The 17,811-nt window shown below is 43.7% G+C and overlaps 1 protein-coding gene across 1 annotated transcript in view; it reads right to left on the reverse strand.

Annotated features, from left to right (window-relative positions):
• RNF115 (ring finger protein 115) overlaps positions 1–17,796 on the reverse strand; it is a 64,877-nt gene extending 47,081 nt beyond the window's left edge. Inside the window, exon 1 of the mRNA XM_075560551.1 lies at positions 17,572–17,796. Coding sequence (XP_075416666.1) covers positions 17,572–17,673 — 102 coding nt within the window. The 5' untranslated portion in view covers positions 17,674–17,796. The remainder of the gene's footprint in view (positions 1–17,571) is intronic.
• Between the last annotated feature and the right edge of the window lie 15 nt (positions 17,797–17,811).

Here is a 17,811-nt window from a genome sequence, read left to right on the forward strand (position 1 = left end):
AGCAGACAGACTTTGAGCCTCTACTGGAGGCCTCCCCTAAACACCAGAGCACTTTGTTCTAATAATCTGGCACCCTATTGATACTCAACTTCCCAACACAATCACCGAAGACAAAATGGGTGCATAAGCAAACGTGGTGAAGAAAGTGGATGGTGCCTGGCTAGCAAAGATACTGCATCTGGGATCTTAAAGGCTGGAAGTTAAACAAGCGGCCATCTAGTAGGGAAGCAAATAAGCCCACTTGGAAGAAGCCCAACAGTCTGTATGATCATGAGGTGTCAAAAGGATCAGGTATCAAAAGATCCAAAACAAACAATTATATTGACGTGAATGATGGGGGCTGGAGTGGAGATCGGTGGACAATTGGACATCCCCCACAGAAGGGTGACAAGGAAGGGACAATTCAACCAGGGTGCAGTACAGCTCAACAAAACACACATCATTCTTCTAGCTCCTGAATGCTTCCTCCCACACCTACCTTACCCAGTTCTACCTTACAAAGCTGGCTAGACCAGAGTACACACATTAATAGAGATAAGAGCTCTGGAGACAAGGAATTCAGCACAGATAAAACCCTCAGGAAGTGGTAGTAGTGATAGTAGTGATTATCATGAGGGTAGGAGGATGGTAGGAGCAAGGGGAGGAGCCCATCACAAGGTTGGATATATAGCCCACCCCCCAGGGGAATGAATAACAGAAATGTGGGTGAAGAGAGACAACGGACAGTGTGTGTAAGACATGAAATAACAATAATAAATAATTGATCAAGGATTCACATGGGTGGGAGGGTAGGGAAGGAAGGGGAATAAGGAAGAGCTGCTACCAAGGGCTCAAGTAGAAAGAACATGTTTTGGAAATGTTGATGGCAACATTACGTACAGTGTGCTTAATACATGATGGGTTGTCATAAGATTAGTAAGAGCCCCCCATAAAATGATTTAAAAAGCTGAAATCACTAAACCATAGATAGCAAAACTAAATAAATACTATTACCTTATTTTTTAACAGTTTTGTTAGCACTTCATCCACATGTCATACAATTCAATCACAGCAAGAAGAGCCGTACAATTATCACCACATTCAATTTTGGAACATGAGGGAAAATAAGGCCTCAAAAGTACAATAATTTTGTAATGTAAAAATTAAATCCCCCAGCCCTCTGAAAAACTCACTGTCATCAAGTCAATGGCACTGCATAGCAACCCTGGTGAGACACGGCGGAGCCCATCCCCGTGAGTTTCTGGGCGTCTAACTGTTCACAGGGGTAAAGGCTCTATCCGCCCCCCCCACCCCAACCCCCACCACACCCCACGTAGTTTTGAACTGCTGACATCAGCCCAATGTGTAAGCACTATGCCATCTATATTAATTAACAAAACAAATGAAACAAACTATAGAAAGGGCTGACAGAAGTTGCAAAATAAAGCTTAAAGGTTAGTTACATAGTTTGCAGCCAGATCGTTTATTCTGCAAGCCCTTTCCTACGATTTCAAAGCACACTGCAGACATTTGCTCTTATAGGTAGCTACATTACTTCAATGTAGAACAGAACATCCTAAGGAAGAGAAATTATTTAAATTCTAATTCCATTCTCCATTTCCCCGACATTTTCTGAATTTCTTAGCTGGAAGAGATCTTGGGCTACAACAGTGAAATCTGTGAGAACCAGAACCACCTCATTTTCACAGGTCTCACAAATTTTCCATCGCTAGTTTTAGTGGGAAATTTTGAGTTTTTCCTCTGACAGGTTCCCATCCTAAACAGGGTCTGGTTTGCACAAATCCCAACTCAATGGCCACCCCAAGTGTCAGAGTAACACGGCTCCCTCGAGTTTTCAGTGACTGATACCAGCCTTTCTCCTGAAGCATCTCTGGGTAGACGCCAACCTCCAACTTGTGGCACACAGGCAAGCACAGTAACTGTTTGAGTGGGCACCAGTAAGTAGAGGGGCAGGGAAAACAAGGAAGACCCTCAACGAGGCAGACTGACACAGTGGCTGCAACATGAGCTCAAACAAAAGACCTGTGAGGATGGCCTGGCACAGGAGCGAGCAGGGCATCTTTCACTCTGTTGTACACTGGGTCGCAGTGAGTCAGACCAACTGGATGAAGCCTTGACAACTACAACAACGGTTGTGGAGCACTGCTGGCAGTGGGCTCGAACCTACCAACTCCTCCTTGGGAGAAGGATGAGCTGTCTGCTGCCATAAGGGTTTTTTGCCTGAGAACCTTACAGAGCTCTGTTCTATGGTCAGATTTGGCTCACCTTGATGACAGTGGATGTGCCCTTTTTAAAAACAGTTAGGAGGAAATGTGGTTCCGTGGTAAAATTCTCACCTTCCACGCTGGAGATTAGGATTTGATTCCAAGCCAAGACACTTCAGGCACAGCTACCACCTGTCAGGGGTGGCTTTCAGGGCACTGTGATGTTAAACAGTGTTCTGTAGAATGTCAAGAATAAGACGGACTAGGAAGGTAGGCTTAGCAATCAATTTCTCAATATCAGCCAACAAAATCCTATAGATCACAACAGTCTGGGCCCACACTGATCATGGAGACAATACAGGACAGCTGCACTCAGTGCTGTTTGAGCATGGGGTTCCGTGAGTTGGGAAACCATACTGGCAGCTAACAACAGCTGTAACAGTTACTGAATGCACGCAAATAGACTGCTCTTATGGTATTATTCAACACATGCCAATCCCAAATGCTATAGTTTACAAATACAGTACACCATATATCCTAAAATAAAATATGCAGGACTTCCTATAAATCAATCAATCACATTCAGGATTAGAAACAGACATAATTCTACCACCAATTACAAGATGAACTGCAAAAACACTACAAGCAGATAAACATGTAGAGAAAATTTAGTGGAAATCCTTTATAGCACTCTTGTGGAATGAGATAGACTCATGTTACTTTAGCTAACCGTGTTTAAAAACCTTTGGATGTTCAATAGCAGCACTGTTCACAATAGCGAGAAGTTGGAAACAGCCCAAAAGCCCATCAGTAGAAGAGTGGATAAAGCAACTTGGGTACATAGACACAATAGAATACTACGCACACATTGCTAAAAACAATCATGACACTACAAAGCTCTTTGCCACAATGGTGGCACCTGAAGAACATTATGCTGCGTGAAGTTTGTCATTCACACAAAGGCAAATATTGTATGAACCACTGCTATAAGGACAAAACCAAGGCAAAGATGGACAGTGGCTCTGGGGTCATGGAGTCGTGCAGTCTGGCCTCGCAGACAAGGAGGTGGTGTGACTGTCTAACACGTGTAACCTTTTTATTACTCCTCTATGTGTACATCACAAAGGCCACTTCTCCAGGGGAGGTCTTACTTCAGCTGGGGACAGTTTTTCATAAGAGGGGAGTGGGAGAGAACTAAATATGCCATGATATGTGGCAATTAGGTGACCCTAATTGGGTGGACACCCCTACTTTGCCATGCAGTACATACCCGTGGAGAATCACTACCAAGACAAGCAGGGGATGTATCTGTCCAAGATGATCTTACTTCTGTTGGTTGAGAGGGGAAAGTAGGAGGGAAGACGAGGAGCAGGGGGAGAGGCTTGCACTTAACATTGCTTTTATGGATCCCCACAGCAGCAGTTCTCAACCTGTGGGTCATGACCCCTTTAGAAGTCAAACGATCCTTTCACAGGGGTTGCCGAATACATCCTGTATATCAGATGTTTACATTATGACTCATAACAGCAGCAAAATTACAGTTATGAAATAGCAACGAAAATAATTTTAAGGTTCAACATGAGGAACTGTATTAAAGGGTCACAGCATTAGAAAGGTTGAGGGGTGCCCTAGAGGGAGAATTGCCCTGTACAATGCAGCTAACCATGAATTTTGTTTTGTCTGGTTTTGGGGTTTTTTTAATCATGCATTTTTAAGAGTTTCTTTTCAGCCCTGGGTAGCTCAGACCTCATACAATAAGCTTTGTGGACTTTAGAATTCTGCCTTCTTGTGGTGTACAGATACTCCATAAGCCACCATCAGAAGGATCTGAGCTGGGAAACCCACTAAGTGAACTGAATGTACCTTAAACACACCTGGTACAGGCTAAAGGAATTAAAGCTGTGAGAGAAGGCCTGCCACCTCAAGGTCATGGATTTGGAAAGGCATTGGACAGTTCATACCTCTTGCTTTTGAGGTTGCCCAATAATTGGCAGTGCATGATTATAATATGTTTGCCACTTATATATTTCCTTAGCTTTGAAAGACATGTCTTAGTTCTGAGAACATAGGTCTGCCAAAGTTAATGTGTGCTATTGAACTTTGTTTCTTAAACAGGATTCAGTCACTTAAGTTTTTTAATGCGTATTTTAGTCTAAAGCGCTTCCATACATGAACATTCTCCTTACCTCAGTAGTATGTTAAATTCTATACCATTGGCTAGTGTAGTGATACTATTATTAAAATTACCAAAGGCCCCATGGAAGTTACTTACATTATGTCTCAAAAAGGAGAATACTGACATTAAAGATATATAGAGAGAGATAGATATAAACCTTACATCCATAAAGTTTAGCTATATGAATGGGGTTTGAGCTTGCACTTAACCTACGAACAGCCAGTTACGGTGCGGCTCTGCTCAACACTTGCCCTCATGAAGAGTTCACATAACACATGGGTACTATAGCAAAGTGCTCAGTTATCAGAAACAACAGTCCTTGGAGTCTTAAAAGCTTGTCTTAAAACAAGCAGCCATCTAAGTGAGATGTAAACTAAGCCCACACAGAAGCAACCAGCTTGTGGGACCCAAGAATTGTAAATAATAAAATCCAAGATCAGAGGAACTGTGTACCAATTTAAATTCTAAGCACTCGGTTTACAACAGGCTGTAGATGACAGTGAAAGCACAAAGCCCATTTGCAGAGTGAGTCCCCATGGGGATTAATTCTAAAGTGAATTCCCTTGGACCATGGACCAGGAATGGGACTAGCCATACCCTCAGCAGAGTACATTAAGAAAATGAATTTATGCAAATATAAACCAAACTCAATGCCATCGAGTCAATGCTAACTAATAGTGACCTCCTGTGGGTTTGAGGCTGTAACTGTTTACAGTCCCAAGGAACTGCTGGTAGTTTCAAACCGCTGACCATGTGGATGGCAGCCCAGTCCCTAACCACTACAGCACCAGGGCTCCTCAATGCAGATATAGTTAGGTTAAATTTTAATATCATTCATTTTCCTTTTTGACTCACTTTTAAATTTGCTCTAGGTTTATTATTTTCTGCTTTCTTTTGGATTAAGATTTTTCTGTTTTGTTTTGTTGTTGTTGGGTTGTTTGGGTTTTGGTATGAATTTCTTTATATAAATCCAACATTGGTAAATATAGTCAGTAACTAGATTAAGTTTCCTAGAAAGGGTGAGAGGAAATGAGGAGCTAATAACAAGATAAGCCTTTTAAATATATTCAAACTACTGAATTTATGTATAGTACATGAATGATATGTCAATAAAAACAAAAAAATAATTAAAAATAAAAATCTTTGGGAACTCTGACACTGCTCGAACATTGTATCTAATACTGGCTGTTCACTAGCCCAGGCTGCTAGTATAACACTGTAACAATCCCCTTCATTGAACCAGCACCTACACTTGAACAGACTAACAAACCAATGATTGTAATGATTAGCTAAATGTGGCTCACTTGTTAATATTACTTTCAACCACATTTTAATCTAAAACAAGCAAATGAAGATGTGAAAATTTAATTTGATTATACCTTTTACATGTTACTAAACAGAAAGTAAATGTACATTAAAAGTTATCACAGTACATAGCAATGCAAATAGTAATTTTTTTGTTCCAAGCTATAATTCAAAAATTCCACTTAAACTCAAAATTCACTGTCATTGAGTCAATTCCGACTGAGAGCACCCCTGCAGGACAGAGCGGAACTGCCCCTTGTGGGTTTCCGAGGCTGTGACACTTTTTCTTTTTTTAAACTGGAATTCTTTATGGAAGTAAAAGGCCTGGTTTTTAGCAGTTTAACGTGTAACCACTACACCAAATTCCAAACCTAACTTGTTTTCAAACACTAAAGCATCTGTAAACAGTCAACACTCAGCAGTGACTACATTACGAAGTCAGGGCCTAACAACCTGCATCATAAATTCAAAATCAGAGAAATAACAACTTAACAAACTTGTCTTCGGTATAAAAGAACACCTCACACTAACACTGCTTAAAAAGCCGGCTGGCTGTTCATCTGGAGGCCGTGTAACTATGGGAAGCATCTCACCTGTACCCTCTCCTATGACTGCATCAAAGTAAACAATTCTCTAGAGCAAGAGCTCCGGCTTTACCTGCCACTTGTTAGGGTGCTGGTAAACTAGGCTGAACTTGGCCCAGCAGATCACGGCTTTACGCCAGGCCTTTATGCAGTGGTCTACCTGTCCGTACTTCCTTTTAAGGTACAAAAGCAGGAAGCAGCAAGAAGAGAAAGCTAAAAAAAAGAAAAAGCTTAGAATTATAATCCATTCATTCAACAAGTAACTACTAAATGTCTACTATATACCAGACATTGTTCTAAACATTGATGAAATAAAAATGACTGACGAGGAATTTCAAAACTTAAAGGTATATGGGAAGAATTGTCTAAAATATAATAAGTCACATGTAAAGTTCAAAGACTGACTCCTGTAATATGTGAAAAAAGTTGCACTGAAGTAATGAACAATAAGCAAAAGAAAAGAAAGCGTGACTGATGAATGGAGATTGCCTCTTTTGTGACAGGAGAGCATTCTTGATGAGGACACTGTCCTGTAGGGGTGTTTTAGTTATCTATGGCGTCTCTGTTGTCATAATGACTAAAAGTGCTGCTGGTATTCAATGGGCAGAAGCTAGCAAAGAATGAAAAACTCCCACACATAAAAAAATCTCCATTCTCAAACTCTGCATACAGGTATTTAGGTGAATGAAAACCAACTTTATAATTATCAAAGCCTAAAGATCTAAGTCTTTCCTGTAGACTTTTAATGTACATAAATTTTCTGGTAAGCAACCATCAAAATAGGGAGAAAATGGGTCATTATTAGTCACTTTACCAAAAGTGCTCACCATTTTAGTGGGCTGCCTCCTCCTGGTATTTAAGTGCAAAGCCTCCAGCGTCCATCATGTCACACGGGTTCCAGATTTAGTGCCAGCATGCACTACAGTGCGGCTTCTGAGTTTGACCGTCTATGTGTTCATAGGCTGAAATATCTATTATTTCGTCACAAATGTTTTTATTTGTCCTTTATGTTACAATTAAAGAATTCTTATTTAAAATGTGTTAAACGTTACATTCCCTACAAACTTCGTTTCATGAAAGAGAACATAGAGAGGTAATTGGGTGTGACTGGTTTGAGAACCACCAGGCTGAAAGATAAAAAAGCAGGCATGACTGGTGGATGGCTGCAGTTCAGTCAATTCAGAAAAAGGCAGGCAGGCGATGCAATTATGGGCAGTGTCCTTGAGAATGTAAATGTTAACACCGTGAGCAGAATGAAACCTCTATTATACCCTGATGATGGTTCTGTAGGCTTAAAGTCTATTCAAACCTGTACCACCTCAGAGTGAGCAGCAAGGCAAGGAGGCTAATACAGAGCACCTAGCCTAACAAGTGCCCTGTAACAACTGTGGAAATCGAAGAGAGGTAGCCTGCCTTAAAAGTATTTCATGAGGAAGCTGATGGTGCCCGACTGTCAAAACATATAGCCTCTGGGGTCTTAAAGACTTGAAGACAAACAAGACGCCATCTAGCTGAGAAGCAACAAAGCCCAGATAGAAGAAGCACACTGGCCTGTGTGATCATGAGGTGTCGATGGGCTCAGGTATCAGGCATCAAAGAACAAAAAACCATATCATTATGAATGAGGGGGTGTGTGGAGTGAAGACCCAATGCCCATCTGTTGAAAATTGGACATCCCCTTACAGAAGGGTCACAAGGAAGAGACCAGCCAGACAGTACAGTATAGCACCAATGAAACATACAACTTTCCTCTAGTTCTTTAATGCTTCCTCACCCACACTATCAAGATCCCAATTCTACCTTACAAATCCAGCTGGACCAGAGCATGCATGTGGGTACAGAGAAGAGCTGGAAACACGGGGAATCCAGGAAAGATAAACCCCTCAAGACCAATAAATAATGAGAGTAGTAACATCAGGGGTAAGGGGAAGGTGGGGGGGAAAGGGGGAACCGAGCACAATAATACAATGATCTACATATAACTCCCTCCCTGGAGGATGGACAACAGAAAAGTTGGGGAAGGGAAATATCGGTCAGTGAACATGAAAAAAATGGTAATTTATAAATTATCAAGGGTTTGTGAGGGAGGGAAGGAAGAAGGGAGGGAGGGAGGGGAAGGAAGGGAGAAAATGAGGAGCTGATACCAAGGGTTTAAGTCGAAAGAAAATGGTTTGAAAATGATGATGGCAACAACTGTACAAATGTGCTTGACACAATGGATGCATGTATGGATTGTGATTAGAGCTACATGTGCCCCCAATGAAATAATTTTTTTAAGTTTTTCATGGAAGACAAAACTGGTCTATTTGTGGAAAAGAAGTCTGACAGTCTATTTAAAATACAAGAACAGTATGCCTGGTTTTTTAAAAAGCCAAGGGTTAATTCACTTCTCTTTCATACATGTATACCCGGAGACTTCAAAGTTTGAACTTAAAAAAAAAACAATAAAAGGTCTATTCTATGACAAAAGCCCTATTGCTCTACAAACAAGGCTTGTGCACTCCTCCGCTGCCTTCTGATGAAGGAGTGCAAAGTTCCATTCCTCTGAATGTTCATTCAAGCTTCCAAAAGGTATGTCAAGTATCATTTTACAGCGGGCATGCCCAGTAAACCAAGAGGTCAAATGATTCAGCTAGCCACATGGAGAATTAGCATTAAAACAGAGTGGTAACTTCAGTCCACTCCCGTGGTCAAGAGCTAAAAGCACCACACACACCCAGTCACCTGAGCGCATGAAACTTCTAAAATACAGAGTAAAACCGGATGAATACTAAAGGGGCGCTACTGAAAAATTATGTTCGTGTGTTGTCTGATTTTCACTTTGTTTTCAAACTGGAATTTCCAGCTGTCTGACTAAATTACAGGTGGTGCTGCTACCCCAGTTAATTCCTACCTGACAAAAAATTCGATGCTTTTCTTTTAGAAGTTGCCCTACAGTGTGTCACCTGAGAGGGGTGATCCAATTCCTCTGGTCTCAGTAACCACAAGGAGAGAAAGTGACCCCACCACATAATGCCCCAGTCTCTGTTCTAAACAATCCCTCCCCCATCAGGGCCTTGGCCGAAGTCATGCAGTTTCAATGGTCTCACTGAAAATTCTCATCAGGATCCCTAAATGAGAAATCAAAGCCACAAAGGGACAACACCTTAAGCATCAGGGATACAAGAAGACAATGTCCACCCTTTTAGCCCACTATATACCAGAGCTTTTCAATCCCAGCACACTGACAGTTTGGGCCAAACCTTGGTTGGAGAAGGCTGCCCTGGGGCTGGAGCACGTTTAGTCCATATGGATGTTCCACAAGAAGCCAGCACCAGCCCTCTAAACTCAACAACCAAGTATGTCCACAGATATTGCCAAATGTTCCCTGGGAGCAAAATCAGCCCGGGTTGAGAATCACTACTCTACACTGTCTCCTTTATTTCTCATTAAGAAGTGGAAAGACGAAAATGAAGCCAGCATCCTCAAGCTTCATATTCTTCCAAAAAACCAAACTCCTGCCATCAAGTTGATTCCGACAGGGGAGACTGTCACCCTACGTGAGGAGAAAGCCCTGTCTTTCTTGAGGAGGGGCTGATAGTTTGGAAACTCATAACCACTACCCTCTTCTAACGTGTCTGTAGAACACCAGAGGTAACCCATATCCTCTTCTCTCATCTGATACACTGCCTGAAAGAACTCAGCATTCCCACCCTGAACCTAGGCAAAGGTCATAAAAAGCCTTCTTAAACATAAAGAAACATGAAGTGTTAGCATCCAGTTGGTACTTCCCAAAACAAATAAGGAATTTTATCTGCATTGAATTTAGTGTTTATGATTTTTCTTTCTCATTCTGAAAAGTCCAACAGATTTCCCCAATAATTTCCCCAATACAGACATTTCTATGTACACAATTTCAAGGCTAAAATGAGTCTTCTGGCCATAAAAATTGTGTTTCTTATTTCAAATCCTTACAGGGAATATATTTACTGACACTCTATGTTCAAAATTCTCTTGGTAGCACCTGCCTTTTGTTTTTCCAGTATTTCAAAACCATGAAATCACCATGTTAAAAGATAAATAACTCAATGCTCAACTCATGCTATCATTTATTTGTTCAAGAAATAATAAGTAACTAAAAATAGTACCATGTACACATTAAATAATTAAGCAGATTTTTAAGCTGGTAAATCACCAAAGCAGAGTTTAAGATAAGCACTTAATTAAAAAGCTCCCAACACATCTCCATCACTAAATTGCTTCCTAGGTCCCTTCACTCTACTGTAACTTCAGTACCTCTCTGGGTCTTTCTGAATCATGCAGTCTAGAAAGCGAGGCCAGTGAGCTTTGGGCTCTAAGGATACAAAGTCTTTTAAAAATCTACTTTTTAGGTAGTTGTGGGGTGGTTAGAAAGTCTTGTTATATTAGTATGACTACAAAGTACAAAGATTAGTGCCTGGACAGTAACACACGGAAGCAGAGACCACAGAAGGTCATCTAATGAGATGGGAAGAATGCAAGAAGCCTCAGAGGTGAGCAATACACCACCAGTCTTTAATTAAATCGGTCGCTTGTCTGGCTCCCATAAAGATTCACAGTGTTGGAAACCCTATATGGGGTTACTAAAAGTCAGGATCCACTTGATAGCTGTGGATTTGGGGGGCATTCAACTAATTCCCATGGAGTTTCTGGGTAGTACAAATGATGAACACACTCGCTGCTAACCAAAAGACTGAAGGTTGGAGGCTATCCACCGGCATCTATGAAGAAAGGCCAGGCAATCTTCTGGAAAAAATCAGCCATAGAAAATCCCGTGACGCACAGTTCAAGTGTGATGCTCACGAGGTCACGGTGGGTTAAGCATCAACTCAAAAGCCATGGCTTTAACTAATCCCCACATAAAACACTTGAAAATCTCCCTAGTCTCATCAAAACCAAAAGTACATTATATATGATTTATCTCACCAATTCAATGATAGTGATACCATGTTTAGTTGCTTCAGGTAATAGGATGTGACCTTGATTTAGACCTGGGGGGGAGGTTGTATGAGAATGAAATGACATGGGTTCCTTACCTTATAACTTTCTGTGGCACATTCAGTCACCAATAAATCTAGTAATTCCATTATTCTTAGCACTTATACTATTGTCTACTGACCAAAAATTACATAATCTACTTGACCCATCATACAAGTATAAACACCTACAACCCTGAGGCTTCAGACTATATAATCTTACTATTAAATCCAAGTTTAGAACACATGAAACTTTACTAATTTTTTTTACTCCAAGTACGAAAATGTTTTTTGTTTCATTTTAGTAAGGGAAATTCCTAAATCACTACTGACCTCTAGAATGAGGTAACGGTATCACTAAACATATTTTCATTTTTATATCCCTTTCATTTAAACCTTAAACCAAAACTAGTCTCTGAAGATTTCTTAAAAGCAATCAACAGTTTAGCCTGATTAATCAAAGAGAGAGAGAGAGTCTGCCTTGGGCATTAGGCTCTTTTAAGAACTCTCGACATGGGATCAAATTGACAAGAAGACTCAAAAGCTCAGACAAGGGGTCTTGGTAGACAGTGAATACACGTTAACGTGGAAGAACAACTCAGGAAAGCAGGGTGAGAAAAAGTTACACAACTCTAAGATGTATTCAATGTCACTAAATGCTTTATGTAGACAGTCCACAAAGACAATGCTCCACATTCTACTTTGGTAAGTAGTGACTCTGGGATCTTAAGCGGTTTTGAGTGGCCCTCTAGTATACAACTGTTGGTCTTGCAGAGCAAGGAGTAAAGAAAAAGCCAGAGTCAAAGAAACAATTAGTCCAAAGACTAGTGGATGATGTGAATGCCCCACCCAGCCTGCTCTAGTCTGAGCCCCGAGGAATGAGACAGTGCCCGGACACCATTACCCACTCTGATCATCAGGGTCACAATTCAAGGGGCTATGCAGAGCGGGGTTGGGGGGGGGGGGCGGAGAGATACAGAGCAAGATTCAAAATCCTACGTGTTTGAGGGAGAACGGTGGAGCCCCAAAGACCGTGGACCTTAGACACCCTTCAAACGGGAGCTGAACCCACCCCTGGGGATCACCTTTCAGCCAAGCAATAGACAGGCCTATAAAGTCAACAATCACACCCAAGAGGGAACACACTCTTCAGAGCTATCAACCAGGACATTTGCACAGGAGCGAAGTTCCGAGTGCGGGAAAGAGCTAGGCGGAAAGACAAATGGAAAGAGGGAGCCCAGGGAGGGAGGGAAAGAACTACTGCACTGGGGGAATGGTCATGAAGCAAAATGTGATACATGGTTCATGTGTACCCTGTAAATTTCCACCCAAATCACAATAGCATGCTTAAAAAGAAAAAGGTATATGTAGAAAATTATGAATGAAGTGTATGGAGGAGGGGGAGAGGGGGAGAAATGGGAAACCAATCACATGAATAACGGCCCACTCCGGGGGACAAACAACAGAAACATGAATGAAGGGAGACACAGACAGTGTAAGATATGAAAATAATAATTTATCATTTATCAAGGGTTTATGAGTGTGGGAGGGTGGGGGAGGAAGGGAAAAAAGAGGAGCTGCTATCAAGAGTTCAAGTAGAAAGAAAATGTTTTGAAAATGGTGATGGTAACATATGTACAAAAGTGTTTGATATGATTGATGTATGGATTGTTATATGAGCTGTAAGAGGCCCCAGTGAAAGGATTTTAAAAAAAAAAGAATTAGGTGTATGTTTTGTTGAGTATGTTTTGTCAACAATGACAAAATAAATACAACTAGGGGGAGGGATTCTCTCCATGAATTCCCCTTATTTCTTAATATCTTCTTCTTACATGAGTCTTGTGTCCTCTTATCTGGGAAGATCTAAATCAGACATACAAAGAAACCTAAAATGGCTGAAGTAAGGAGTGTCATCTCCCCAAATTAAACGCATCCTACCTACATATGACGTGACCTACATCGCATTAGGCACTCTCCAAGTCCTTTCAGAAGTTACAACTAAAGCTATTTCTCTTCATAGGGGCATTGAAGTTAGCAGAGTCCATGCACCCACAGGAAAAATAAATAAAAATGAAAGGGTACGTTTCAGGGCTGAACCTTGGATAAGCTACTGAAAATAACCTTCACACACTTCTAAATATGTCAAGAAGGGTTATACAGAATCCAAAAATTGGTTTTTGAATTTGTAAATCTTTCCAAAAGCAGGCAGTCTCATCTTTCTCCTGAGGAGTGGTTGGTGGATTTGAACCACTGAACTTTCAATTAGCAAATTCAACACTAGCCACAGTTAACACCTTCCTAATATACAAAGGGGCTTCAAAGAGTGTGTGAAATAAATGGAATTAAAAATTAATTTGATAATTTGAAGCCCCTTGTATATCCTGTAGTAAAATATACGGAATATTTTGCTATTTTAACATAAATGCCCAAGTGAGTTCTTTTAAAATGTGGATTCTGTTCTAGTGTGTCTGGAATGGAAATGTAAACTCTCAGCAGGGTGTCAAACCGGAACAAACTGGTTCTAAATCTTTCCCTACCAACTACCCTAAAAAGGGGCAAGGTGAGCAAACTCCGCCTTTATCGGCATGAGTCCAATTCCCACTGGGAAACGGATTCAGGCTTCACCTTCCCACACTTCCTGTGGCAAATATTCCCTCAGATCTTAACCACCCCAGCACTATCAGCCCCCAGCTGTTCTGCTCTGGGTCACAACAAGCCTGGCCACCTGAGGAGAAGTCACTGGGGAGCAGTCACAAGCGAGGGACTGCCTCTCTTTCACTTTCAATCTTAATCCCTGGGACCCAGCTGAGCTGGAAGGAGGCCTTCCTCAACTACTGTTCCTATTGCCCAGCCACCCAGAGCTGGGTCTACACACAAAGACTCGGTACTTTCTGCCAGTCCATGCTGGTCCATTGCCCTTGTGAGCTCATTAATTCTCTAGAATGGCTGGCAAAATTAACAGAAACTATTAGCCCACGATGGAGTAGTGGTGGTACATGTTGGCTGTGATCCGCAAGGCCTGCAGCTTTCAATTACCAAGCACTCCTCAGGAGGAAGATGGGGCTTTCTACTCTACTACTCTTACAAGGAGTTATAGTCTCGAACAACAGAAACAAGGGTGATGGGAGACAGCGGTTAAAAAAAAGAAAAGAAAAAAGAGTTACAGTCTAAAGCCCACTGGACAGCTCTACCCTTTCCTACAGGGTCGCCATGAATCAGAACTGACTGAATGAGTTTGGGTTTTGTGTATTAACCCCCTCCCCTCAAGTCTGTTCTGACTCATGGCGACCCTATGGGGCCCAACTGCACTCAGAGTTTCCGAGGCCGTAAATCTTTGAGACCCACTGCAACTGGTAGGTTTGAACTACTGACCTTCCGGTTAGCTGGTAAACACTTCAACCACTCTTAACACCAGGGATCTTTCAGAAACTATTACCTACACTTGTGGTCTTGGCAAAGAACACTGAATACACCACGAGCAAGCTGTTAGAAGAACAAACAAATCTGTATTGGAAGAAGTACAGAGAGAATGACCCTGAGACTGTCTCACGTACTTTGGACAAGCTATCAAGAGAGCCCAACCCCTTCAAGAGGACATCACACTTGGTGACGCTGAAGGTGCAGTGAGCCAGACTCTTAAGATGGATTGACAAAGGGACAGCAATGCTGGGCTCAAACACGGAAGTAACCATTGGGAGGCTGGCCCAACCAGACAGTGTTGCCCTCTGTCGGGCATACGGGTCGCTCTGAGTTAGAACCAATGTGACAGCACCCACCACCTATACTTACCAATCCAAGCAAAACCCACTGCCATCCACTCGATTCCAACCCCTAGATACCCAAAGTCGGGCAGAGTAGATCTAAAACTGCTGCTTAGAATCTCCGAGACTGTAAATCTTTACAGAAGCAGACAGCCTCAGCTTTCTTCCTCAAAGTGGCTGGTGGATTTGAGCCAATGACTATGAAGTGATCAACTTAGCCCACAGTGCCACCAGGAGTTATAATGACCCACTTACTGCAACTAGAAAGGATACAAGCAGAGAGACACAGCAGACAAGGCTTGAGAGTGGTCCCAGACTGAGAGCTCCATTGTCCCCAGAGATACACTTCATCCTCTGCCCTGCATCCATATTCTCACCCATCCATGAAGGTAGATCCAGGGTCCAGAATCCCCAAGTCATTGGAAATTCACTCAACATGCTCTGTCGTACCAATGCCTGAAGTTAGTTTGGTTTGCCAAGTGTGAGGCTTGCTAGCCCCCACTTAGCTGGCTATTTTAGAAAGACAAAAGGTCAGCATAGTTCTTTGTCCCATACACCCTTTCATATACAGAGGGTCGTGGGGGGAGGGGGAGGGAATAAAAGCTAATGGAATTTTCCCACAAATTTTCTAAAGCTCCCAGGCATTACCCATTGCCATTCACCCTTACATTGTTGTCTTGTTTTTCCAAAAGATTGTGAGGTCCTTAAGGACAGAGTCCTCGGATTCTCCCATGCCACCCAGCAGAAACACTGACACGCACACAGAAAGTACTCAGATCTATGAGACTTCAATTTAACATGGGTGCAGCTAAGCCAGACTGGGGGAAACATCAAAAATTCTCCTTCACACTGTTGATGTGCTTGAACTAGGGACTGTTATGCTATGTGTAACAGCTCACAATAAAATGATTTTTTAAATCTCCTTTAGTCTCATAATCAAGGATTAGGGAAAAGAACACCTAAAAAGTCCTTCAAATTAATCTTTCCCAAAATCATTTTGAACTTACCATCTTCAGTTGGTAAGAAGAAAAGACACAATCAATCGTGGGGCTTTCGACTAAGTTCTTTCATTCTGAAAAGCTAGGGCCAGAAGAGCTTAAGGCCCTCATGTTCAGTAAGACATCACAGTCAGTGCAGTGTCACTGGTCCCACACAGACTCCCTCTTTGTGGCAGAGATCCAGAAGGGGAGCGGGGAGGGGAGGGGGCTGTTGAGAACAGGCACCTGACCTTTCCAGCACTGAAATATAGCAAAATCCCATACTCCAAAACTCACCAAGTCATTCTGACTTAGAGCGACCCTACAGGACAGGGTAGAACTGCTTCCCGTGGGTTTCTGACACTGTAACTCTGAAAGCTTCCTTTCTCCCAAACTCATGCACACACAGCCAAATCAGAAGCCAAAGCTACTTAGCAATGGGATGGAATTATGAGAATTAAGTTGACGGTAGGCAAATGGGGGGGGGGGGGTGCTAGAAACGCTTGACTAGCACAACTTGAACATGAAAAGACAATAACACCCTTCAGGCATTTATTCATTTAACTCCGTTTGTGTTTCCAGGAAATGCGAAGACACACTTCAGCAGGCTTTCCCGTCGATGGGATCTGAGATAACAGAAATACAGCGGTAACCTGGGTGGCCGGCCTGCCTGCAGACGGAACCTAGAGACTTCTACGGACCAGAGCCACCCTAAGTAATTCTGAAGGCTTAACATGCCCCCGGTTTGGGCGCTGCAGCGCCTCAGCGTGCCACCGAAGCGTCCCCCACAGACGGTGGGCAGGAACCGGTAAGGACGCAGGCCCCAACATTCGGCCCAGAATCTTTTTTGGATTTTCTTCCCTTTGTAAATACGGGAAGCGGGTAAGGAAGGTTACACTTCACAACCACAATAAACCAAGTTGCAACCGTGTGTCCTGCCGGCCTCCTCCTTAAAGCCATTTTCTAGAAGGCTGGGGGGCTGGGGGGGGGGGCTGTCTGCGAGCCATCAGCACACGGCTGTTTTCCGCTTCACAAAACGCTGGAAGCCAGGGAAGAGCAAGCTCCCTCCCTTTCTCTCCTACGGCTACTTTCCAATCCTCCTTCGCGTGCTTCCCTCCCTCCGGACCGAGCCGGTCCTCGGCCATCCGCTCTTCACGGGCAGGGCAGGGCAGGGCGGGGCGGGGGGCCTCGGGAAGAGGGGCGCGGGAGCGGGAAAGGAAACCGGGGTGGTGAGGAGCCGAGCGGAAGGGAATGGGGCGGCGGGCGAGGTCATCCTGGGCAGGGGACAAGGTGAAGCGGCGTGCGGGGAAGTGGGGGCAGAGTTGTCGCCGGAGAACTTCCGAAGGAAGACACAAAGGCGGAGGGGTCAGGTGACGCGGGAGGGGGCGCGTCCCCGCGGGAAACGCAGGCGGGGGCGCCCGGGGCGTGGGGCCAGCGCCCGCGGGCCGCGGGGACTCGGGGCCGGGGCCGGGGATCCGGGCTGGGCAGCGAGCTCAGGAAGGACCCCGTTCCGGGCAGCAGCGAAGGGATCCACGCCGGTGCCCGAGCGCAGGGGGCACCGGGCGCTTACCGGTAGTTTGGGGCTGACCTCGCCCTTGCAAAAGTGGCAGAAAAACCGATGCGCGGCCACAGCGGCGCCCGCGCCTGCCCCGGCCGCCGAGGCCTCCGCCATTTTCCTCCTCCGCCGTGTTGTGGGGCTGGGCAGCCGGCCGGTCGCTCGCCAGGCCGCTCCCTCGCCAGCCCGCCGCCGTCGCCGCCGCCGCCGCCGCCGCCTCAGTGCGGCCAGGGGGCGGCGCCAGCGCGCACGTCG

The sequence above is a fragment of the Tenrec ecaudatus genome, chromosome 1 (genome assembly GCF_050624435.1).
Source record: "Tenrec ecaudatus isolate mTenEca1 chromosome 1, mTenEca1.hap1, whole genome shotgun sequence".
NCBI lineage: Eukaryota > Metazoa > Chordata > Mammalia > Afrosoricida > Tenrecidae > Tenrec > Tenrec ecaudatus.